General features: G+C 35.0%; 1 protein-coding gene across 1 annotated transcript in view; it reads left to right on the top strand.

Moving 5' to 3' along the window:
• The window catches only part of KIF5C (kinesin family member 5C), a 203,457-nt gene that overhangs the window by 128,929 nt on the left and 46,949 nt on the right, over positions 1-27,579 (top strand). Inside the window, exons 11-15 of the mRNA XM_051985841.1 lie at positions 939-1,087; positions 12,771-12,946; positions 16,345-16,413; positions 18,800-19,006; positions 21,508-21,654. Of these exons, the coding sequence (XP_051841801.1) occupies positions 939-1,087; positions 12,771-12,946; positions 16,345-16,413; positions 18,800-19,006; positions 21,508-21,654 (748 nt within the window). The remainder of the gene's footprint in view (positions 1-938; positions 1,088-12,770; positions 12,947-16,344; positions 16,414-18,799; positions 19,007-21,507; positions 21,655-27,579) is intronic.

Here is a 27,579-nt window from a genome sequence, read left to right on the forward strand (position 1 = left end):
AGATTGTTTCCATTTGTGCACTAGTGATCTCTCTTCTGTGTGGTCCCCTTGGATACTGGTCATACCGATTGCATTGAATCCTCTTCTGGAGTCTCAAATGGTTCCTAAGGAATTCTATTCATTCAGCATTCTATAGTTATTTTATTGATTGACTTTTAGATTTTGGTGATGCATAAACAACAACAACAAAAAGAAACAATCCTTCCTTTCAGGGTGCTGGGAAATAACATGTAAGTTAGAACAGAACATATAAAAAAATTAAACCTTTGGTAATTTTAGAGAGCTGTAATAACGAACATGTAACTTCTGTCATGTTGCCTAAGTCTTAGTGTACTGTGCCCTAAGATTTGGGAATCTCTCTCTCTCTCTCTGTCTCTCTGTCTCTCTCTCTCTCCCCGCCCCCCCTGCCCTTCCTCCTTTTCTCTCTCTTCTCTAGTCTTCAAGAGACTTGGATGGGTGTGTGAGATAGAGAGAGAGAGAGGAGATGAAGAAAGTGATTTGTATGGAAAGAAATTCTGACACTGGTATATAGGATCTATTGAAAGGAGGAAAATTTCAAGGCTAAAACAAAGATCAGTAACCCAGGTATAAGGTTGTTAAGGACCTTGATTGGATGTGTGGGGTATGGAAGAAAGAAAACATCTGAGAGTTATTTCAAAAGAAGAATTAGGGCTTGACAACTGCTTGAATGGAGGTGAGGCAACGGAAAAAAAGTCACAGATTACTTCAAAAATCCAAGTCTGGGAAAATAGTGGTGTCATTTACACTACTATTCATTTGGAAGGAGATCTTGTTTGGAAGCCGAGTAAAATTGGGGGAAGTTATAACAAGATGTTTTCTCAAATTACGAGCTTTTGAAATTCAATATGGGAAATGTGTACAAAATTGCAATGACATTTAGGACTTACTCATATGTTTTGTGCCTTTTTTCCCATTAGAGCCAAGACCATCAAGAATACAGTCTCTGTGAATCTAGAACTAACTGCTGAAGAATGGAAGAAGAAGTATGAAAAAGAAAAAGACAAAAACAAGAGCTTGAAGAATGTTATCCAGCATCTGGAAATGGAACTGAACAGATGGAGAAATGGTGAGACAGTGACCCAGATGTTAGGGGCAGGGAGAGAGGGAGTTCAATGAATCCCAGGTAAGGATGGATATGCTTGGCTGAACCTGATAAACAGTTAAACCATAAGAATAATTTCCTGGATTTCCCCTGCTTCTTTGGCACGTGTATAATAATTATTAATAAGTGTCTATAATGTGCCAAACACTATGCTAGGAGCTGAGGCTACAAAGTCAAAACAAAATGGTCCTTGCCTTCAAAAAAGCTTCCTTTTTGTTGGTAGAAACATGTGTTCATATATAGAGATTTAAAAAAAACCTAAACCAAATACAATGGAACTTGGGTGTGTGATGAGAGAGTGTCAGCTGGCCAGATAAGGAAAGGCCTCTAGTAGAAAATGATGCTCAATCTGAACTTGAAGGAAGCTAGGGTGAAGGAGAGGTACATTCCTAGTATGGGGGATAAGCCATGGTAAAGCATGGATGTGGGAATGCATTTTATATGGGAAGAATAGCAAAGCTGACAATTGCACTGGATCTAGAGTAAGTGAAGGAATCTGGAAAGATGAGATGGAGCCAGATCACAATGGACTATAAATGGCAAAAGATTTTTGTTTGATCTCAGAGATAACAGAATCAAAGTGCTTCTTGAACTGGCGAAGGACATGGTCAAAGTTTGAGTTTTAGGTGTATCGCTTTGGCAGCTGGGTTGGAATATATCTGCTATGGACAAAGGAAAGTGACTGGATGCAGGGAGAAATATTAGGGAGCTCTTGCAAAAGTGCTGCTAGGCACTTGATAGGCATTGAGAGACTGGAACTAATTTAGTGGCCAAGAAGATGGATACAAAAGATGTTTTGGAAGTAGGATTGATAGAATTTGGCAACTTGTTTTTTTTTTTTTATTTTTTAAATAACTTTTTATTGATAGAACCCATACCAGGGTAATTTTTTACAGCATTATCCCTTGCATTCACTTCTGTTCCGATTTTTCCCCTCCCTCCCTCCACCCCCTACCCCAGATGGCAAGCAGTCCTTTACATGTTGAATAGGTTACAGTATATCCTAGATACAATATATGTGTGCAGAACCGAACAGTTTTCTTGTTGTACAGGGGGAATTGAATTCAGAAGGTATAAATAATACGGGAAGAAAAAAAAATGCAAGCAGTTTATATTCATCTCCCCGCGTTCTTTCTTTGGGTGTAGCTGCTTCTGTCCATCCTTGATCAATTGAAACTGAATTAGCTCTCTTTATCGAAGAGATCCACTTCAATCAGAATATATCCTCAAACAGTATCATTGTTGAGATATATAATGATCTCCTGGTTCTGCTCATTTCACTTAGCATCAGTTCATGTAGGTCTCGAATTTGGCAACTTGTTGAAGAGATAGTGCAGTAAATAGAGCAATAGCTGCTCTAGAATCAAGAAGGCCTTAATTTAAATTCAACCCTAGGCATTTAGTACCTGAATGATCCTCAGTTTACCTTTGTTTGCTCCAGTTTCTTTATCTATAAAATGGGAAGGATAATAACACCTACCTCCCAGGGTTGTTGTGAGGATCAAATTAAATAATAACTGTAAAGCACTTAACACAATGCCTGGCATATAGTAGGTGCTATAGAAATGTTTGCTGCTATCATTATTATTATTGTTACATAGTGGGGGAAAGAAAGAGACTGGAATTCAGATCTTCCCTATATGAGATTATCTCTTAATTTATTTCACCATAATCATATTTTATTGTCTGTTTCCCAAGAGAGTTCAAGAAGAATGAAAATCAAAAAAGCCAATGGATTTGGCAAATAAGTGGTCACTGGAAATTTTGAAGAGAATAATTACAGTTGAGTAATGAGGTTGTAAGCCTTTCAAAATACTTGTTTTAATAATAATGCTTATTAATTTATCTAATATTTTTATGGCACATATTATGTGCCAGGCATTGTGCTAAACACTTGACACATATTTCATTTGATCCTGGAAAGTAAATGCCTTTTACATTTGAGAAAATTGAGGCAAATGGAGGTTAAGTGCCCAAGGTCGACACAGCTAGTAAGTGTCTGAGGCTGAGTTTAGATCCCTTTATATTATGTTATCTTGCTTTATCCTTATAATAGTAACCCTGTGAAATACATTTCACAGATGTTGCAATCAAATCTTGGACATTTGCCCCAGTATTCACTTAGCTAATAAAAGAATGGACAAATATTCTGGATTAATCAAGTGTTCCTGAGTGAACGAACATTGGAATTTTAGGCAAGTTTCATGGCAAAGGAGGTATTGCATAAAAAGTAGTGGGACATCTTATAGCTATTTTAAAAATTGTTCAGATAGTGTCAAGATTAAAGTATGATTAGAATATTTGTTGCCAGTTTTATCTAGTTGGCTGATAGTAAATAAATTACTGTTTAATTGTAACAAACTTACATGGAAATAAAACCAAAAAACGGTTCAAAAATTAAAGTAGTTCAGATTTTTCTAAATTACATAACTTTTTGAAGCACAAATCTTTCTTTGGGGGAAGTTTTACTATCAGGGCCCTGTTCTTTACCAAATTCTTAGAATAATTGAGATAATACAGTGCTTGGGCCCAGTGGATGATGATGGGATTTGATAGGTATGGGAGAGAATGGGAGGACACTTAGCATGGTCAACAAAAATCTCTCAATGTTTTGTTTTAGTTCTGGAAACTTGTTGGTTTCAGCACAGTGATTGACTTCTCTGGATATATCCTAGGCACTATTTAGTTGTAGTGGTGGTAGTAGTGTTTTATTACCTTTATCCCACTATAAGGTAGACTGTTTTGATAATTTCTTGTCCTTTACTTCCTTTATGAACTCTTTTCTCATATACTTCTTTTTAGCAATTGCTCTGGATGTTCCATTGTTTGGGTCTAGTGCTCTCACTGTTGTTGTTTTTTTTTTCCCCTACTTAATAATATTTTATTTTTTTCCAATTACATGTAAAGATAGTTTTCAACATTCACTTTTGTCCTAATTTTTTTCTCCCCCTCTCCCTTCCTTCCCTCCTCCCAAAGACAGCAAACAATCTGATATATGTACAGTAATTTTTAAACATTTTCATATTAGTCATGTTATGAAAGAAAAATCAGAACTAAAGTGAAAAACCATGAGAAAGAACCCCCCCAAAAAACCAACCAACCAAACAAACAAAACAAAACCTATGCTTTTATCTGCATTTAGTCTTCAAAGTTCTTGCTTTGGGTGGAATTGGCCTTTTCTATCCCAAGTCTATTGGAATTGTCTTAGATCATTATATTGCTGAGAAGACTAGGTCAACTTGATCACACAGTATTGCTATCACAATGTACAATGTTCTCCTGGTCCTGCTCACCTTATTCAGCATTAGTTCATGTAAGTCTTTCCAGGAGTTTCTGAAATACAGAACAATAGTATTCTGTTGGCTTTGTATGCCACAAGCTGTTTAGCCATTCCGTAATTGATGAACATACCTCCAGTTTCCAATTCCTTGCCACCACAGAGTGTTATAAACATTTTTGCGCATATGGCTCCTTTTCCCTTTTTTATGATCTCTTTGGGATACAGACCCAGCAGTGCAATACCCTGACTGTTGTCCAAGGTCTCCTAGGGGTATTGGTGTGCCCTATCCAAGTATAGTCTCCCCATCTGTCAACTCTAGGCACCCATTGAAGTTCATCTCCCATCAAAGTGTCCATGACTGTTATTCCTGTGTTATCTGTAGCATTCAGATAGTTAACTAGAATTGGCCAGTCTTTGCTCTTAAGGAACTCACATTTTGATGGGTGAGGACTAGTATTAAGGAGGAGGATTGGGAAGAAGCTTCCTATAGAAGCTGAAACTTAAAAGAAACCATGGAAGCTAAGAAATTGAGATGAGCGGGGAGAGCATTTCATGCTTGGAAACAGACAGGAAAATGCCAGTAATACTACTGGATTGTAGAGTTTGTTGGGGAAAGGGTATAGATAAGGTGTTAGAAGACTGGAAAAGTAAGAAGGAGCCAGATTATGGAGGGCTTTAAAAGCTAAACAGGATTTTATGTTTGTTCCTGAAGAAGGGAGTCACAAGAGTTCATTGAATAAGGGAAATGACATGATCAGATGCACTTTGGGAAGATTAGTTTGACAGCTAAGAGTGGAAGACTAGAATGGGGAAAGACTTTGAAATATGGAGACACCTCAGGTTCTCTACCTCCCTGTATGAAATTAACAAGGCCCATAAAACTAATATGTGCAGTTGGTCAAAATTAAAAGAAAACTTCTAGAACTCTACTACTTCTCCTTATGGTCATATGTATAATTTCTTTGCTAATTGACCTGAATTCAAGTCTTTAAGGATTTTAAGTCAGACAAGATAGAATGATAATCCCTTGTCATCACAGTTTAGGATGGGAGGAGAGGAGATGTTCTTGGGTAGGTGGAGTTTTTCAGTGTCCCTTAATTATAAGAATTTGCTTAGTCCATTCAACATAGGCAATAGAATAATACTTAAGGAAGATATTTGCTGGATAAAAATGGGATATACATAGCATTTTCAAGGATCCTTACATAGTCTCTGGCATATAATAGGTGATTAATAATATGCTTATGTTGAGAAGTAGAATTTCTTTAAACATCTTTTATCTATTGCTTTTTAAAAGACTGTTTTTAATACTACATGTCTTATTTATGAAACTAACCTGGACAAACCCAGATAAAGTGGGACTATATCTTCTAGTTTATGTCTTTAAGTCTTTGTTTTATTCAGTTATATTATCGACAAGATTGTTATTGACAAGAGAGACTTTTAGGAGATGTGTAGGTATCAAGGAATAATTCCAAAAGGAATAAATTCTAAAATTCTAAAAATCAATTTGGGCATTTGTAAGCCATATGGTTGGCTCATTTTCTTTAATGCCTCTTTATATCACTGATTTAAAAAAACAGTGTGCTAAGTAAAGATAGTGACTTTGAATTTTTTTTTTTTACCCATCTCATTCACAGGCACTTGAGTCAAAATATATCAGGGGCTTAGCAATTAAGGAACCAGTTGGAAGGAGATGCTGCATTAACATACAGTGAATCTTCAGGGTCCTATAAATAATTCAAGTATTACGTTGAGCAACAGGCCAGTCACAAATTTAGCCCCATCTGTTGCTGCCTTGTAAAGAAGTAATTCCATCACAAACCAAAAAAAGCCAGCAAAAACAGGCAGTCCTTAGAATGGACTAATTATCCGTTTCGGAAGTCAAATGAAAGTTGCTAGAACAGCACTCTTGTTAGGTGTTAGATAAATCCATTAGATAATTTCAGATCTGGGGATTTATAGACATGGCTAGGTTTTCCTAATCTGAATGAGAATTGCTATTTTAACGTTAAATCCAGGGATATTGGTAGCTCTTCCTTCTGATTTGTGCTGAGAAATGACATTAGGAAATTAGCTTTGCAGTGGATGATTGTTAGTGTTTCAGGATCTCTTGCCACTGTTAGAAAATAGCTAAGAATTGTGGTAAGTAGAATGAACATTTGTACAGCTATCCAGTCGTTTTAAAAAAGGTTGTGAATAAAAAAGATGTTGTAACATAAAGTATGATATAACCTGTTCATAAGAAAAGTAATTCTAAAAAAAATTAAATTTAAAGTCACTTAAGGTACATTTAGCACATTGTGTAAAAGATGCTATATATGTGCAAAATGATTACAATAAGTGCATAGTTTTACTTTCCATTTATACATACAACAATTTATAGACTAGCTGCTGTCTCCATTTGACTGTATAGAGATTCTTTTTTTACTACTTTGATATTGAAATTGTGTATCATTAGGATGGCCATTGTCTGTTTAATTAATATTTACAGAAAATACTTAATTTGTCTGTTATGTTGGTTTTTAAGTTGAAATAGCAAGGTGGTCAGCAAATCTATCTTGCCTGAATTGTAGAGGAGATGAAATTACCCTTCTGCTCTCTCTATATGTTCCTAGGAACCTGAATCTTAAAAGGGATAACTAGGGATAAGTAGTTGTTGTTTCATGTGTGAAATTTTAATGAATTACTGTCAGGCTAATGATTTTTTAAAAATACATTTTAGAATCTTAATTAATATTTCTACTGAGAATTCCTGATTGGTATCTCATTATTGTCTATTGAAATACATGGGATTTTTTTGCTATTTGTTCATAGAATTGTTATTTCTTAATTCTCTAGGGCTTTTCGTTTTATAATTAAAACCTTTTTGCAAACCTTATAAGTGTGATGTAAACGAATGCTCTTGTGTGTATACAAACACACACATACACACACACATACACACACACATATACACAGTCTTTTCAGCTCTTAAAGGTAATTACACTTGACAACTACAAAGGACAGGATGCTTATTTAAAGCAGTGAACATTTCCTATCAGGTGAAAGCCTATCATTCTAGCCTGTACAGATACTTATCTAATAACTCTTTTTCCTGTAGACAGCAGGTAGAAGATCCTGGGCCATGGGAAACCTGCTTTTAAAAGCGGGGGGGGGGAGGAAATGCACATTAATCTTCATTTGCTCCTCCTTTCTCTTCTTACTCTCCTATTCACCATCTTTCAATGCTGTATTTCTTGGTCTGTTTGTAGCTGTCTTCCTTGTTACGATCAGTTATTCAGTAATCGCCTCGTGGGGCCTTCTCCAGAGACTCAGTCCACTGCAGTGCAGGGAATATTTCTCGATTAACGGGTGAGATTGCCATGGAGACAGATTGCCTGGTGTCAGCTCTTGCCTAGTGCTGGGAATTTACAATCCCCAAATGTGTTTGTGAGCTGGACAGTTTATTTACCAAGGGTAACTCTGGAAATCTTTCCCTGGCTCTATTTAAGGGCAACGGGGCTCCAAAAAGGCAGCCTTTTTCCTGATGTGTGGGCAGTATAGCCAAGCTCTGGTCATCCTCTCTGTTGCTTTTGTTCCTGTAGGATGCAGCTTTGTTCTTTCCTGCCTGATGGGCTGCAGCAAAGAATAATCCTAATTGTGTGACCTTCTGAATAGCAGCTCCGAAGAGCTCATTATTAAAAGGTAGCTTTGTGGGGAAGTTGCTGCTGCTTTGGTTCAGAACTGTATTGTTCAAGGCAAGCTATAGAGAACCACTGCAGATTTCAAATTTTTATTTTTATAGTATAAAAAACAACCAAATGCAGACTTAATAATATTCCTATATTAATTTTGTTACTCAGCTCTGACCACAGAGATGTGATGCTTTTTCCTTCCTGCCCAGAAATTGACTACATATATAAAAGTGAAAAAAGAGGCAACATGGTATAGAATTGTTATCAAACTCAAATAGAAAGCAGGACCACTAGATTACAAAAAGGGATCCCCCTAATTAATTAGGTGCGACTTAGAAAACTACATAGTAACATTATCAATGTTTTATTACATTTTTACTTATTTATTAAATACTTCCCAATTACATTTTAAAACTCAAGAGGGATATGGGCTGCATGTGGCTTGTAATTGACACCTCTAGTGTAGAAGATAAAGATGTAGCCTTGAAACCATGTCTTGGGTTCATAATACATAAATATATTGGTTGGGAAAGTCATTTTTTCATCAGTGCTCTGGATTGTCAAATGAGCTAGGCTTTTTGCCTTGCAAAACTATCTCCAGTGTCCTTGGAACCCATTTTAAAGTATAATTGTGAAATGTTTATCAAAACAAATAAAAATACAGTAAAATGCAGAAAATATTAATTTGTGGTTTTCTAAGTCAATATGTGACCAAGAGGGATCTGTTTCTATTTGACTTTGACATCACTACAATTGCAGCAAAGATGTTGAACCCAATACTTAGAAGAAGTTTCTTTACTGGAGGGTTTTCTAAAAGAATGAAATCACAGATTCAGCCCACATCTCTATCCCTATGAAAGTAACAATAACCTTAAATGTTTTTCATCTTTGAAGGAAAGGTCAGTAATTTTCATTCACAGGAGGCTGACTCCAGGCTAGGCAGAAGTGATTATTGGTTTGAGAGTAATGCAAAAAAGTTAATTATTTGGATCAAGAGTAATGGGAAATGTTTAAAGATATTTCCAAGATTAAAAAAAAAAAAGGAGAGAGAGAATTTTAGCTAAAGAACAATTTTTTGTCTTGGAGATCATTTGTTTGTAGAAATCAGGTCTCCCATGCTAGGTATCCTCATACCCAGCCCTTGGGCCTTCTTCCAGAATGTGCAAATACTCTTCTCTACTTAGAATACTGTGTTTAGAGGCATTTGTAACAACATGTAATCAGAGTTACATGTTCTTTCCAGATTTCTTTTCTGTATATTTTATAAGGTTAAAGTGAATTAGCATAGGATTATCTGAGTCCATTTTATCTGGTAGTCTTATTCAGATGTGGAGATTAATAGTATTGCTTCAAATTAACCTTTATTCTGGATATGCCATCTTCCTGGGCTAGACTAATCTGGTCTAGATTAGGTGCCAGAAGATTCCAGAAACTTGAAGGATTTCAAGGACTTTGGGGGATTCATAGTGAAATTCTAACTAAAACTGGAATAGGGTTACTGCTTTCCTGGTGCATGGGTATGTTTGGCTCTAGAGAGATATTTTGAACAAAAGTGTAGTTCTTCTGCATCTCTTCTTTCCTGCCTGGTTTATCAATTAGAAAGTAAACGTCTTAAATTTAGGGACCAGACCATATTCATTTCTAGCACTAGGAACAGAGAATTATACAAAGTTGGATCCTTTGCTAGTGGAATGAGTCCTGAATTTATAGTCTGAAGATTTAGCTTTAGATTCCCCTTCAGATACTTATTATCTATGTCACCGTGGAGAAACTACTCAACCTTTCTGTGCCTTAGTTTCTTCATTTGTAAAATTAGGGGGTTGAACCCCATGACCCCTCCAGCACCAAATTTATGAGGCTATGAACCTAATAAATACTGGCTAAATGAAATGGTCAGGATGAAGACTATCTACTGGGTTTATTGGGGATTACTTTAAATTAAGCATTTGACCTTGATGAAATATTAATTCAGACTTGGTTCAGTTTGAAAGGTTGTTCTTGTTATATTAGAGGTCAATAATTTTAGAAAATCTATATATGTTTTAATTCAAGAAGGCTCATTAAGTACTTTTGGGAAAACATTACTTCAGTGTTAAGCAAATTACTCTATTTCATTCCAGTTTGGGGTTCAAAGACTGAACTAAAAATTAAAACTAACTCATTGAACTAAAAAAGAAATTGTGAGTACTGGAAAGTCTAATGATTGTACCATATAGCAATTTGGCAAGTAAGAGAGAGATATATTAAATACCAAGGTCAACTCATCATAGTGTTTTGTGTATATTGAAATGAATGAGTACAGAATTCTAATGTTTTTCTCAAAGCATAATATACAGTATTATTAATGAGATCTTGGGCTTGGGAAATCACTTATTCAGTTTTATCTGAGAAATGCTTCCTGGAAGAGTGCAGTGCACCTGAGGCTCTCCATAAATAGTTATTTATGTGGGCTTGGGCATGACACATTATGAGGGTTTATGCATTTTACCAAAATGATAATTAATGAACTTTAACTGTAAAATAGAATGGAAATATCACATATATATGTATATATACATATATATGTATGTATGTATATGTCTCTCTGTGTTGTGTTTTTGATTCTTTGTTAAACCATTAGAAAAACATTTTCTAAGGATTTGTCTGAGCAAAGTAATTTAATTAGAGTTTCTTTTGTGTGTTCTTTACATGTGTGACTGCTGTTATAAGCATTGGACAGCTTGAGAATTCCACTTTTAATGTTCTTTAATTTATATCTGCCTTTTTGGAAACCCTAAACAGTTATCATCTTTTCTTCCACAGAAGCAACAAATATTCTTAGCATTTTGGAAAGCAATACCAAAATTCTCTCTACAATATTTTCTCTCTCTCTCTCTCTCTCTCTCTCTCTCTCTCTCTCTCTCTCTCTCTCTCTCTGTAATTAGCTGGTTGTTTTTATTTAAATTTATTTTTGCCATAAACTTAAATATCAAATAAAATTATCATTTCTATACACATAGAACTGAAAAAGGGTAGAAAAAAGAAAACTATATATATGAAGCTGTTTTCTATTATGTAAAGCTTTCTATCACTCTTTGTGTGTGTGTGTGTGTGTGTGTGTGTGTGTGTGTGTTTGTTGTATGTGTGTGGCACCTCCCCCCCCCCCATATTTATTATTCAGCCTGCACCTTTCAAAACTATCCTCCTTGTTTGTGCTTTTTGGACTTTCTTCTCTGCATTAATAAAAAAAGATGCTTCAATAACATCTTTTTTCCCTCCCTCCCTCCCTCCTTCCTTCCCTTCCCTTCTCTTCTTTCCTTCCTTCCCTCTTCCCTCTTTCTCTCCCTTCGTTCCTCCCTTCCTCCCTTCCTCTCTCCCTTCCTCCCTCCTTTCCTTCTTTCCTTTCTTCCTTCCTTCTTTCCTTCCTTCCTTCCTTCATTCTTTCCTTTCCTTCCTTCCCTCTTTCCTTTCCTTTTCTCTCCCTTTTCTACTTCTTTCCTTCCCTCCTTCCTCCCTCCTTCTTTACTATGGAAAACAAAGCCCTTGTTATACATATTTATAGTCCGCAAAACAATTCCCAACATTAATAGTGTCTGAAAATTCATGCCTAATTCTCCACCTTAAGTTCATCATTTCTCTGTCCAGATGTAGGTAATATGCTTCATCATAAATCCTTTGGAATCATAATTAGTTATTGTATTGTTCAGACCTCTCAAAAACTTGTTTTTCACTGTAATGTTTTTGTACAAATTGTTCTTCAGGTTCTATTCACTTCACTCTGTATCTTAGCATGTTTCTCTGAAACTGCCATTTCATCATAACTTATGACATAATAATGTTTCAGAATTCACATGACATAATTTGTTGCTTTTTCCTTTTTTGTGACTATCATATAGTTTATAGGCAAGTGCCTTCCTGAGTTCTGTTCTGCTGCCAGAAGAACTACATTTCCTAATGTGGGGTGGGGAGGGGAGAGGAGAAAGCCAAAATGGGACATTTTTGTGCATTAAGTGCTAAAAGACTATTGAGAACTTAGGATCTGTAATAAATGAAGCTGTGCTCTAGGTTTCAAGAATAGTGAAAATCAGGAGATTTAGATTCTATAATTTTCTGATAATCATAGATTGTGTTTGGCTCTTGATTTGGGTGTTTCTTTTAATGAAGCACTTACACAGCTAGCAATTAGCATGCCTCCACAGTCTGCATTGAATTTTGCTCCATAATGAGTAGAATAATAGTGAGGGGTCTGCTGAAACCTCCTTTTTAAAAAGACAAGATATAGGCAAAGTATTCACTTGTAAATTTGTCTAGGGATGAAGTGATCTATATATAGCACGATTGATGTCATGTAGTCTTTTTTTGTCTCCAGACTTGTTTTGCACAATTAGCTGCATTTTTTTCTAGCCAAATGGAAGAAATTATAAATAACTCATTGAAAGCAAGGAACTATTTCATTTTTGTCATGTATTCTTAGCATCTAAAGCAGTGCTTGGCACATGATAGGAGATTTATGATAGAGTTGATTGATTGATAAGATTCTTACTTATGTACTAAGTTCTGGGAATTGATGTTTGTTTTTCATCTTGACCTCATCCTCTATCATACATGGCCTTTCCAAAAACACATTTTATATTTTTCCCCTTGAGTTTTGTGCTTCCCTTAACATATTGTATTCCTTAGTGTTGTGGCTTTGGATTTATTTTTTAAACAGGGGAAGCTGTGCCTGAGGATGAACAGATCAGTGCTAAAGACCAGAAGAATCTGGAACCCTGTGACAATACACCCATCATAGACAACATGACCCCTGTTGTCTCTAGCATCTCCACAGAAGAGAAACAGAAGTATGATGAGGAGATAACCTGCTTATATAGACAGTTGGATGATAAGGTTTGAAACTTAAAATTTCTCAGGGGGGTGGGGAAGGGGAGGGAGGCACCTACCTTTTTAATCATGGTAAACTTCAAGAAGCCCAGATTGTCATCATGCAACCATATTCTAGATGGTTCTTATATTACATCAAAGGAACATATTATCTGGGATTGGTACAATTTAAAAGGCTAATCTGAGTAGAGCAGCATTCAGACCTGGCTTATAAATGATTCCTTTCTTTAGATCTGAAAAGGATTTTTCAATAGAAATCCATCTTACTTCTACCCTACCACCTCCAGTCCATAGACCAGTGGATTTCTAAGTTGGAATGAAATTTAATTGGATGGTTTGGCCTGACCAGTATGGGTACTTATTGATTATTTCATGGAGATAAAGCCAATGAACATTTCTATTAGAATTAATCTTGAGGGGAAAAGTAATACTTCCCAAAGACAAAATGTATTCTTGAATTCTGCAGGTAGAGGGCTATATCACTCATCTCTAGTCCCCAAGCCAAAAGATATTTGGCTATTTCATTTTGGGCATGATATCTGAAAATCTGGGGAACCTAAAATTTTTGGCACTAGAAAAACTGTTGTTTTGATGCATGCTAATTTAAGAATGTTTGAATATGCAGAACTGGGATACCTACATTATATGTTCACTCACTTAGGCATAAAACACTTTTAAGTATCATTTTTTAATCATTATAAGTATCATTTCAAATATTATTACTACATGCCAAATAGACATGTTTCAATGTAGTCATTGGAGAGAAGTAAAAAAGACTTTGAAGATTCAAAATGATGTGATGTCTGTTTGTTTCTAGTGAAGGCAAGGGGAGAGTAGAAATAATAGATATTAAATGAATATTTTACACTGTGTTGATGTTTTGTCCTTGATATATTCTGAATCCTTTCAGCTCTTTTATTAAAAGGTTGTTGATATTTTTGGTGCAATTTAATTCTACTGAAGTTCTTCCTAAATTGCTCTAGGGATTCCTGAGACTCACATTGAGCAGCTTTGTTATGTGGATACTGCCATTAATCTTACAAGTGCTTTGTTTGTGGTAAATGCTCAGCATCATATATATATATATATATATATATATATATATATATATATATATATATATATATATATATATATATATATATTTGGCTACGATCTATTGTATTAAAGGGTCCTTTTAGTTTATTTTCAGAGTTTATTTTATAATTATAGCAGTTAAATTGGGGGCAACCTGGCCCTTATGAGTTCATCTATAATACACTTTTGTTCCTATGAGAGCTTTGCTTAATTAATCTTTCAGCTACTAGATATAGTATTGTTTTTTATTGCCTATACAGGATTTTGAGAGAAATTTTTCTTGACTGTAATGCAGAGTTAATCTGAAACTGTAGTTTGTTTTACTCCTAATTTCTGAAATTAATTATTTAATTTTCAGAAATCACAAAAATATCCAAAATTATTTGTCCCATCATAAGCAAAATAGTTCTGGTTCCTTTGTGGTAATAGAGAGAGAGATCTGATTCCATTTGCTTTTATTTTCTCACCTGTTACTCATCTTGGTCACTTCTAGGTCCCAGGAAAAGAGTTGGCAATTGCTACCTACTTATTTCTTTTACTTTAGTTGGATGTTTATGAAGCATCTGCAGAGTGCCAAAGAACATTGACAAAAACAATCTCTTCTCCAGTTACCTACATTCTAAATTTAGAAAACAAGACATCAATAGTGCTAGATCTTTATAACAAAAATACCATTTTTGGAGGCTTTCTTTTGGTGCATTTTCTCATTCCAAACATCTAATTTGATGTAAGAGTTAGGTAGTAGAACTCTTCTATATAGTTTGTGAAATAATTGAAGATTTAGTGGTGTTATAAAAAAAATACCCTGTAGAGAAAGTATTTTAAAGGCAACCTTCTTACAGAAAAGAAAGATTACAAATAATGCTGTGGACTGGGAATGGAAAGCGTAAGTATGCATACACTGGTTTTTGAATATTATTTCTACATCAAAAGCTGTAACATGTTAGTTGACAGCTTTGAAGGTCAGGCTCTTAAAGGGAACCCCCGGGAGAGCAACAAGCCCCTTCTGTTTCGTCCTATCCATTTTCATAACAAGGCTGCATGTTGCTGCATGTCAAATTCCTAACCATCCTCTGCAGTAGGTTAGTACTGAGTGTCCAATTAGGTCCTAGGACATTGTTTTTATATTTTTAACTCTTCCTATTTCCCAGAAAAAGAAAAATATGAATAGGGGTTGTTTTGTGTTATATTTTGAAGATTTTATTGGAAATGATGAAAATGATAGTAGAGCATGCAGAGTTAATCTCCTGCTGCTAGGCAGCTCATGCCTGTTGTTCCACCCACATCTGGGGGTGGGTAGCTTACCAGGTGAAAGCCAATCGAACAAATTTACATTCCAGTTACAAAGGGCTTAAAGAGCCAGCATCCAAGCTTTGACAGCAGCAACATCTAGTGGCAGAAAATGAGAATGAAAATAATGAATTTGCCCAAGGAGAATATTCCTTACCACCAAATCAATAGCTGCCTCCTCATCACTCTCTCCACCCCCTCACCCAAGCATTAACTTGTGCTTTCTGGTCCTTGAGAATTTTTTTCTCCTTTACTTATAAATGGAATTCACTTCTGTACTGGAATATTTCATTGCCAAAGATAAATCCTTTCCCATAACTATAAAACTATGGCTATTTCTCATTTCTCAGCCAAAATGCAAATAATGCCTGTGCATTATTCATGCTAGGTCAATCATGGCTTCTGTTTCCAGATCTTTGCTGAGTTGGGCATTTTCTAAATTGACTAGTCTTTCAACTGGGAGTCCCTTTCCCACACTCCCTGTTTCCCCATTTTCATCTGCCAGCATTTAACATTGTAAATCTGAGGTTTTCCAATTGACTTAAAAATAAAGGTTTTCCCCAAACATCCTGGTAGAGCCGCTATAAGTAATATGCAGCATCTCTTCCTAGCATTGAAATGGTTAGAATTGGGGATCAAAATAGAGTAAGATGGTTTTAAAAAATACTTATTTTTTCCTTTTCATTGATGAGGTGTAGTAAGATGCATCATATGAAGGTCCCTAAGGCCTTTTTTCAGTTTTATTCTTAGTGTTTTTTGTTTTCAATTTCCAAGTGAATAGGATTAGGGTTGTGTAGTATTTATACATCAGAGAACACTGAGATATTTCATCCATTATGAAAAGTTGATTGAGAGGTATTTAAGCAAATAAAAATATGGAACCAATTACTTACCTTCTGAAATAATACTAGAAGGAAGGAGAGTTATACTTTTTAATACAATCTCATAGCTGATGTCTTAGTGGCTATTTTCTGGAAACTTAGGTGTCAAAAATGGAAACACTAGTAAAAAAAATTAAATGTCCTATTTCATTTCAGGATGATGAAATTAACCAGCAGAGCCAGCTGGCTGAAAAATTAAAGCAGCAGATGTTGGATCAGGATGAGGTAAAGAGACAAACAAAAAACTCAAAGTTATTAGAATTTTTGTTTAATTCCACAAATTGTAACTTTTCCAAGAGACTAAAAAAAGCCTTTGCTAGACTCCAATGGAACTTTCTGGTTGTTTTCTTTTATCTTAGGACAGTAGAATGATGCCTTTCTGAGTGGAATTTACAAAATGAGGCATGCCTCAGTCTGTGACATTTTAAGCATTTTAAGTGCTTTCAATTTCCTTCCCTCCCTTTCCCCTTCCCCCCTCCCTTCTCCCTCCCCTTTTCCCCTAAACTTCCTCCTCCCCCTTCCTCTTCCCTCTTCCTTCTTCCTCCCTCTTCCCCTTCCTCCTTTCCCTCTCCCTCCTCCCTCCTTCCCCCTCCTTCTTTCCTCTTCCCCTTTTCTCTTTCCCCTTTCCTCTTTTCTCTTTCCCTTTCCCCTTCCCCTTTTACCCCTTCCTCTTTTCCCCTCTCCCCTTTCTCTTTCTCTTTCCCCCTTTTCCCCCTTTCCCCTTCCCCTTTCCTTTCCTCTTTCCCTTTCCCCTTCTCCTTCTTCTTTTCCTTTTCCTTTCCTTTCCCATCCATGTAGATAGAAGCAGGTCTTGAAGTGAATCTTAGTACTCTAGACAAGAATTGCTGTCTCTTTATTTCCTACTGACATTACTTCTATTACTCCTCCACACTCATTTGGATGCCATTTATAATTACCCTCATATATCAACACTGATCCTGATTACTATTATCCTTTGGCAATAATACAGAGGGGAGAGGAGAGGTAAGATGCATGCTGGAATGCTTTTGTATCACTAAAAAGTGGAAAGACGGATTTTGACATTCTCAGAAAGAAGAGATGTGTCATGTTCCCACCTCCTCTATCTCTCATTCACTCACTAACTTAAATTATAAATTTGTGCAAATAGGAATTCATTGTAGTTTTGCTCTATGGAGGATACTCTATTTTTATGCTAATATGGGAAAGGTAGATATGAGTAAACTTAAATCTAAGATAATACCCCCAAATAGTTTTATAGGTATACTTTCACTCTTCTTTACCCAGTTAACTTTTTCCTGAATACTGTATATTTGCTATTGTGGAAGTTTACTAATTATGAAGTAGCCAAAATATATTACAGAAGGGAATTGTAATATTAGCTGGATATCTAGACTTTGAGTAGTCTGGAATTGTCTGTGTAGCAATGACAGGATTAAAATAGAAAGGGTGTAATGGGCTGAGGCTTGAGTTGATGCACTGAGGTCCCAAGCACATGAGGCTAAATAGTAATTGGACCGTACTCTATTAATATATAAGCTTGGAGAAAGAATGGCCCCCGCCCACTCTTTGTGCAAGTCCTGATGTGTTGTATAGGAAATGACGATTTTGGTGGGTGGAGGCAGGGGAGTGGAAAAGGAAGGGGAAGGAGAGACTTTTGGCATTGCTATTGCGACGGTTTGCTCAGCTCAGGTCTCTCTCTGCTAGCTCGCTTCCTGTCGCAGCTGCCCATATTGCTATTGCAATCTTTCTTACCTATATGTGCTATCGCAATCCTTATTCATCTCTTCACTTTAATAAATATTGAAGATTTTTCCCTTAACCTGAATTCCTGATTCCAGCTGATTTTAAATACGCGGTCATTACAAAAGGGAAGTAAACCCAACACAGATGTAACAATACTTGCTTACATTTTATAAGTTATCTTGAAATAATTAGTTGATAGTTTTTGCCATTATGTTTGGCCATGCTTCTCAAACACAGTTTATTTCCCACATATAAACTGATAGCATTTGAATGTATTTCCTAACATAGATTACACCTGCAAAGTGAAGTTTTGGTTCTGTCTTCCTCCCCAGTTCTTTATTTTCACCTAACAAATGTTTTTGTGGGCATTTCTTTCTTTCTAATTTTAGTTCCATTGCCTTTCTCATTGGAATTTCTAAGGCATAAATTGTAACAATTTCTCAATCACTTTACCAGTTGATTTTGCTTGAGAAGCACTATTTCAGAGTTACATTATTATATAATATATACATATATATTATAATTAATTTCTTTCCCAAGGCTAAAAAGACCCTGCCCCAATAAGTTTGATTCACTCATTCCATCTGCAAAGTGGAAATAGTGAAATAATCTGCTTTGTAAGGGTTTGATGTTCATTCACTCACTTGTAATTATTACTTTTGTATATTTTTGGCTTTCAGCAGAATTTTGTGAGCATTTATAAAAGCTTGTATTACCTTCTGCAGTTGTACAAGGTTATTAATTACAAACATATTAATAAATTTACTTCCCTAGTTCAAAAGAGTATTACTTTGATTCACTGTTTCCATTTTATAGTAACAAATCTTGTTCTATTTTATAGCTGGCCTTTACTTCCTCCAAAACTTAAAAAAAATTTTTTTTAAAGCTTTTAGCTTCTACAAGAAGAGACTATGAGAAGATCCAAGAGGAGCTGACTCGTCTCCAGATTGAGAACGAGGCTGCCAAGGATGAGGTGAAAGAGGTTCTTCAAGCCCTAGAGGAACTAGCTGTCAATTATGACCAGAAGTCACAGGAAGTGGAGGACAAGACCCGAGCCAATGAACAGCTGACTGATGAGCTAGCCCAGAAAACGGTTGGGATATTTTCTAGTGAGGGTGGGGGTGGGGGAGGTTCTCTAGCTTTAGTGGTTCTTTTGCATTTGTAGTAAAAGATATTAAATGTTTTGGGAACTGATATTAGTTGACAACAAGATTTTAATGTATCTTTTTTTTTTTTTTTCTGAGAATCTCATGCAACTTTTCCTGGAAGACATTTAAGCTTACTCCCAAAGTTAGATAGGTATTCCTCAGCTTGCTGATCCATTTCCTTGAAATATCTATTCAGGAGCAGCTCCATGTCTAGGCATTAATCCCTGGAGCATTGTTTATGGGAGATTATCCTCCATTTTGGACAGCTAGGTGGTGCAGACTCATTTTCCTGAATTCAAATCTGGTCTCAATTGGAGACATGAGCAACAGAGTATTTGATTTATTTCCTTAGTTCCTCTCAATGAGGAAAACAACTTGTATGTGTGATCTTTGCCCACACTTGGAGGATAGTTGTCTCTCACAGAAATCTGATAGACACAGAGCTCTAAACTCTAATGTCAGTGTTGAGGAGTTGTAGTTATTTTTCACTTTCCAAGGTCTTTCTATTTCGTCAAACTTACTGCTTCCTACACCTTGCCTTAATTTTTATTTTGTTTGTTTTAGGATTCTGCTCACCCTAATTTGGCTTATTATTTGTTAAACTGGACCCTCCATTGGGCTCTACCTTGCCTTTCTATCTACCTTTCTCCCCTGTTCCCTCCTTCTTATTACATTTTGGAAAAGGTGATGTCAATTCCATGTAACAGATTTTGTGATGAGGTCAATCTACCCTAGATTCCAGTAAGGGTTTATATCTAGCTATCTGAGGCGAAACTTACTGATTTTTGCCCTTAACTATTTGGCAAATGTGTTTGTAGGGGAGAAAAGGAAACAAGGTTCAGCAGTGAACTGCTTCCCTGGGAACCGCTGCATAATGGCTTGGCATCATGAGAATTTGTCCAGTATGCTTTATGGAAGTCATCCAAATTTGATTGGCAAAGGGTGTTAGCAGATGGTGCTGTGGAACTTAATCTGCTCACCATAGGGGATGCAAGAGATGTCATTGACTTCATAAACTCAGCTGGGCTGGCAGAGACTTTTCTAATAATTTCTTAAGATAGGGAGATAAATTTTGGAAATAGCTATTTGTATTTTCAACCTGGAATTATTAAATAGAAAAATCAAAGAAGAATAGGAAAAACTACAAAGATATTTAGCAATTCTTTTTGTAAGGAGGCTTGTGTTGAATGCCTCATTATATTTTTAAATAGTGAGAAGTCATTGAGGATGATTTTTTTTTCCTACTCAGTATCAATGAATGATTTTTCATAGTACAGTCTTCTCACTCTTTATCACTCATATGCTAAGTGCTACTAGCTAATTCTCAAGTAGTTTTCATAGTCTAATCAGTAAAATGTGTTATATTGTAAGAGATATATTTGGAAGACTTATGTAAATTGCTTTGTATTAAGTTATATCTCTTTGGTATTAGAGGGACTGCTTTCTTTGTAGGTTCAGTTAATTAGAAAAATACTTAATCAAAGACTTGTTATCTATTTTGTTGTTGTGTGGTATTAGTCAATCAACAAACATCTATATGTACCTTCTATATACCAGACACAATGCTGGCTTCTTTACAAATAGAATGATTAAGATAATTTCTGCCCTCAAGAAGCTGAATGTGCTCAAGCACTAGTTCTTTCTGATATTATTATATATCAGGAATGGATAAAAAATATTTTTTTTTGTTTTTGGCAAGAAAATGGAGTTTTTTTTTTAATATATAAAGAATCCCTCTCTTCTTTGGTTTTGTATTATGTGACGAAGATGATTTGCATTCAGTTTAGCTTTTCTGGGAAGATTAGGAAAGAAATAGTCAGCTACTTCTAAATTAATTCTTTCCTAGTTACTATTTCTGTGAGTGTATCACATAAGCAAATTAAAAAAAAATTTAAAGCTAAATTATTAAGAAATTTAATGGGTTTACAAGACTTCTGTCTCCTAAGTGAGGGACAAATCTGAGAGGCTACATAGAGAACAGATTCACTCAGAAGACAAGATTAGGAGTGTGGGTTGAAATAGAAATTTACATACATATATACATATACATATATATATGTGTGTGTGTATATACATATAAAACATTTTTAATAATTGGAATGTCCTGAATTTAAGTGGAATTAAGCCCCTTTCCTTCTCTCTCTTCTCCTTTTCTCTCCCTCCACCACCATGTTATTCCCTGGTAGGTTATGCAGTGTTGGTTGAAAAATGCCCAGGCTTTTATTTTGGAATATATAACTTATACCAATATTTGATTAAAAAACCAATAACAACCAATCTTTCTGAATCTTTTATAACCACTACTACTAATAAAAGAACTCTTTTCTGGACTGTGCTTTATAATCTTCCTTAAAATCATGTACTTTATTCATAGGACCAAAAAGTGGTCCTTTTTTTTTTTTTTTTTTTTTTTTTTTTTTTAACATTGTTGGTAAATTCTTTCCAGACTACCTTGAGTGCTACACAAAGAGAGCTGAATCAGTTGCAGGAGCTGAGTAATCACCAGAAAAAACGTGCCACAGAAATCCTGAATTTACTGTTGAAGGACCTGGGGGAGATTGGTGGAATCATTGGCACCAATGATGTGAAGACAGTAAGCCATTTCAATCTTTATTTTGGTGTTCATTTTTATAATAACATAACATAGGGAAAAGGACTCAGTTAAATTTGTAGTCAGATATGTTGGATTTAAATTCAACTCTGCCATTGACTACCTGGATAGTAATCTTGGACAATCACTTGGCTTTTTTGGCTTCATTTGTCTTTTTGGTAAAATGAGTTGGTGAGGCTATATGGTGGGAAAATATGCTAGAGTTAGAGTTAGCGGAGATGGGTTTGAAATTCAGCTCTTTTTTTTCCCTGTGGCAATTAGGGTGAAGTGACTTGCCCAGGGTCACACAGCTAGGAAGTGTTAAGTGTCTGAAGCCAGATTTGAACTCAGATCCTCCTGACTTCAGGGCAGATGCAAAATTCAGTCTTATTGTGTATATGACACTGAAAAAAAATCACTTACCCTTTTCTTACCAATCTGTGAAATGAAAAAGTTTGGATTAAGAGGTCTCAAAGGATCCTTCAAACTCTAAATCTTTGAGATACAGTGATCTCTAAGATCCCTGTCAATCTAAGCAATCTATAAATGGATAAGTACTTGTGCTCCCTTCTCTCAAGGAGATAGCATTGATGAGAATTAATCCTGTGAAACTGAGAATATGTTGGGAGAAGAAAGTGAAATTTGATTTTCAATTCTGGAAGATAGTCAATAAATGTTAATTAAGTGTTTACTATATATCAGGCCCTATTCTCAGCCTAGGGAATATGAAAAGGGGCAAAAGACAATCTTTGTCTTCAAAGAGCTTAAAATCTAATGGATTGTGTCCCTATTCAAATCTTGATTGCACTAAGGTAAATGTGTCCTTATTCCCTGAAAACATATGCCAATGTTTAGGAGAAATGTACAATTAGAACAAATTGGATAAATATGAAAATTAAATTATTTACAAAGGGTTTTATTTTCTTTTGAAAATATGGTAGAGTAAAATTTGTCTCACTGCTCTGTTGTATATCTTCTACTTTTTTATTTGACAAAGACCAATTAATACCAACATTTCTGCATGTTGCATATATTTACAAATATAAAACTGGAAAGGAGATTATAAAATCATAGTTGTCATTTAATTCTGTATCTAAACTGTCAGCCTTTATTTTTCCCTCTGTAGAGTAATAAGATAGGAAAGAAGTTTGTTCTTAAAGCTTGTATTGTGAATGATGAACATGTAGGGAAATGTCTAAAAGACCAGTTATGGAGGATGGAAGGGAGAGGGTTGGTTGTTGAATTTCATTCTCTAAGAGGACCAAAATGACAACACTATATTAGAATCAAGTTATAGTGTGCCTGATTGTGCACATCATACCAGAACAATATGATCTGGGAATGTATTACCACCGTCAAGCACAAATAGAAAAGAGATTAAGTTTTAAAATATGAATGAAATTTTTGTCTGCATAATTTCTAAATAACTACTTGAAAAATGAAAATGTACTGTTGTGTGAGATTGACCAATCTTTAAATCCAACTTCCCTTTCCCTTTCTGTCTGCCTGCCTCTGTGTGTGTGTGTCTATGTCTCTCTCCAGTTCTATTATTTATTGATTGATTTATATAAATGTTTATTTTTAGGTAGACAGTTTATGAGTAAGGGATTATAGTTGAGAGGGAAAGACTACTGAACTAGTAGTCAAAAGAAGGATGAATTTGAATTCTGGCTCTGCCATCTTAATAGTTGTGTCACCTACCAGAACCTTGATTTTTCTCAATCTATTAAATGGGAATAATAATACTTGTACTAGCTACAATAAAATAGTCATTTTGAGAATCAAATGATGTTATATATGTAAACTAATATTTAAATTTTAACTATCATTTAAAAAATGTCTGAGGGTGGGTCTCAAATGTTGAACTCTCAGAATAGTACAGAAAAATTCAATTTAAGTGTTTTTACAGCTAAATTTTCTAGGAGAGATGTTGAACTAAGTGGCATTCTTTCAACTCTGGTATTCTCTTAAGTGTTACTATTTATAAGCAGACATTCAATAAGTGCCTGTGAATAATTTTGAAATTTAATTTTAGAGTATTCATGTACCATGGTGCTAATTCCATTTCATCTAAGTTTGGTTATTTAAGTTTGATTTCACTTTTGGAAGAATTTATTGGTCTCAGACAAACAAAATCCCAACATTTTGCTGAATGCCAAGGCCCTTTTAAATTAAAGGCAGAGCTGATTTTGGAATGTTGGCTTCTTCTGCTGTCAATGAAAAAAAGGGCATTATGTTAAGCTGCAAAATAGAGCTGATATAAAATGCAAATGAAATCAGGAAGTGACTGGGTGCCTTAGGGAATTGAAGCATGATTGAAATAATTTTAAAATATTGAACTGGATGCTACTAGGATGTTGCTGTGTTCCCTTCTCCTCTTCCCACATCCAATTAGTTGTCAAATTAATTGCCAAATCCTGTTGATTCTATCTTTTAATATTTCCTTACTTCTATTCCCTTCTTTCCATCCCTATTGCTACTTTCCTACTTTAGGGGCTTCATGACTTCATTTTTTGACAACTACTATGTGATAGCTTTGAAATTAATGTTCCTAAAATAATCTGTCCATTTTATAGTACATGTCATTCTTTCTGACTCACAAATTTGATCATGTCACTCCTCTCTTCAAAAACCCTAACTAGTTTTCCATTAATCTTTTGATTAAGTTTAGGCTTCTTAGCCTGACAATCAAAGCCCTTCTCAATATCTTTCCATCTGGTTTTCTGCTTTTTCCCTATTACTTTTGTACTTTTTTTTTTTTTTTTTTTGCTGAGGCAATTGGGGTTAAGTGACTTGCCCAGGGTCACACATACCTTTGTACTTTTAAGTTTCCTACCAAACTAATTCCTGAAAATACTATTTTCCTTCTCCTATATCTTTATATCATCTAGATTCTGTCTAGAATATTACCCTTTGTATCTACCATCCAACCTCCTGTTTTTCTGTTTATTGTATGCTGCCCATTTTTATTACCTACTTCAAATTCCATCTTCTCCATTAAGTTTTTGCTAATCTTTCCCTGACTTCAACTAGATGTGTTCCATCCTTCCCTTTGAGCCTCCATAGCACTTTGTATCTCTCTCATTGTGTACTTATCACATCTTACCTAACACTATAATTATGTGTGTCATTTCCCTCTAAAATATAAACTCTTTGAGGTCAGAAATGGTGACTTACTTGTTATGAATAATCCCCTGCATACTAACACAGTACATGTATGTATAGTTTGTGCTATACGTAATATGTCTCCTGAGAATTCATTCAATAAGACTCAAAGTGGATTCTAAAATTTCCAGCCCTAGTTTAATTTCATTGACAATTTTGATTCATTTTAATCCTTAGTGACAATGTCTTAACCTAAGGTTAACCTAAGGTCTTTCTCTAAATGAGCAGTACTCCTAGGGAAAGAAAGTTTATCATTCTTCAAATTCACTTGCTGGATATATGCTTTTCTTATTTGATTAGGGGATCTTAAGTGGCTCAATGAATTAAATGCCAGGACCAGTCAGGAAGAATAATCTTCCTGAGTTCTAATCTGCCTTAAAAACTTACTAGTTGTGTGACCCTGGGAAAGTCACTTAATCCTGTTTGCTTCAGTTTCTCATCTGTAAAATGAACTGGAGATAGGAACGACAAAGCAGTGTAGCATTTCTTCCAAGAAAACCCCAGGACAGTATATAGCTTCTTTCAAAGCCATAATGTAATGGATTAGGGATTTTCTCTGTGACTTATATTTCTGATATGCTACTCAGTACCTGGACTTTTGGTGGTAGATACATAGCCATGAGAAGCAGTCTGTTAGCAAAACAAAACAAAAATGATGAGAGTTGGAATCTCCATTATTTCAAAGAGGAGTTTAACTTGATTTTTATTTAAAAAGGAGAAAAGATTGATTTTCCCTAGAATTAGTGGAACCTACCCTTGAAAATTGCTTATCATCTACCAAAACAAAACAGGAAATATTTCCAAGAAAATCAAATTCAAAGAGTATATACAGGAGAGAGGAATGTAAATGAAATTTATTTTGGTCATTTGCCATATTATAGTCTTTTTTTCTTTCTTAACCCTACATATTTTTTCTTTTAGGGTGTGAAACATGAAATAGCAAATGCCTTGACTTCATTCTGGACTAGACAATAGCTCATCTGCTTGTAATTTTTGCTCCTTTACAACTCTATACCTTAGGAAGGTGACATAGGAGAAAGATTGTTTAGGTCAAGATGTTCTAATTTCATGGTGTTAGAGAGATGAAGTCAAGGTGAAAGAGAAGATTCCTCCCAATATTTTCCCCATTTGCCCAGTGAATTTGGAAATGATATACATTATAATCAGCATATATATTCTCTACCCTTGTCTCTCTGATGACTAGATTCCAGTAACCATATCATCTAGTCTAAATGTAGATCTTCCCAGTCCATTATTTAAGATAGGCAGTTTGGTATAGAGGAAATGCAACTTGTCTTATTCAAGTTAATATCCCAGTCTTATTCAAGTTAATATCCCAAATGTGTCACTTATTACCTTTGTGTCTATAGACAAATCAAATATTAGTAAAAACACTTTTACTGCTCACCTTGAATGATTGTGATGAGAAAAGATCATTATTGAAGTATTGCATATATGTGAACTATTCTTATTAGTTATTGTTACATTTTAAAAAGGTGTATGAGGAAGAACACTGCAGGGAATGTTTTATGGGTAAGGACACTTTAATCAGAAATGTAACTGACTTAAATAAATGTGCCATTATACACAGAGTCAGAGAGAGTTATGGTCTATACCATTCGGCTTTGAAAATGGAATTCTGTATAGTGCTGGCATATAAAAGGCTTGCAACATCACATTTGGTAAATTCTGAAAGCTAGACTTTAGGTCCTTCCTGATGATTAATCTATTTCATATTTGTTGCTAATTTCTTCAGAGATCATCTGATATCATACATATCCTCAGTCCCTAAATGATCACTTAAAAACATACCAATAGAGAATGTGTTATATAGAAGCTGTGATGAAATAGACACATCTATATTAAAGGATATAACTTACTCATAACTATTGGGTACTCTGAAGCATTACAGTACTAGGTTCTAGCCCAAATAACAAATTTTAATTTGTATTCACATACCAGTATAGTCATATCATAAATACCTATTTGCTAAAATGCTGTGATACCCTCTGGTGGCTAAACAAAATTATACACATTTAACTACCATTTGTATAATGAATTGTATAATCTGCTTATATAGTTCTTCATGGCCAAGTTTACATGGAGAATTACGAACTTTTATTTTTTGTGTCTTGCTTTGCTTTTCTTCTTTTGATTGTGGATCTAAATCACAGAACTAAAATGTGAGGCTGCAAATTGATTGAAAGATACATGACAATGTTTGGTTTAATGTTAAATACTAGAATTTGACTGAAAGAAACTGGATCTTTGAAAATCCAAAAGGTTCCTGACTCTCTAGGACAGTTCAACCTAAAAACAAGGAGGTAAAAGTGTGTATAATATATGATTTGTGTAATTAAGAAAAACAATAAAATAGTAAACCCAAGTAACTCTATATATGTCTTAGTTTGTATTTAAATCTGTAAAATGGGGATCAAAATAATACCTATTCCAGTGGGATAAAATTTTTAAAGGACTTAGCACAGTGCCTGGCAGATAATTAATGCTTAACAAATGCTTGTTACCTTGTTCCTTTTCCTATCCTGTGTGATTCTGTGATACTTATTATGTAAAAGATTTCTGAAAACTTGGAATGATGATCTCTGAAGGTCTTGTTCTCTTAGGTTATTTTATGTTTTAGATTTGTCTGTGCATACTAGACTTCCATCTTTTAGATAAACACAAGATTTCCTCCTTAACTCCTTTTACAGTGGAGCTATATCACATATTAAAAAAAAAAAGACATTTTCTTATAACAACCAA

This window comes from Antechinus flavipes, chromosome 3 (genome assembly GCF_016432865.1).
Source record: "Antechinus flavipes isolate AdamAnt ecotype Samford, QLD, Australia chromosome 3, AdamAnt_v2, whole genome shotgun sequence".
NCBI lineage: Eukaryota > Metazoa > Chordata > Mammalia > Dasyuromorphia > Dasyuridae > Antechinus > Antechinus flavipes.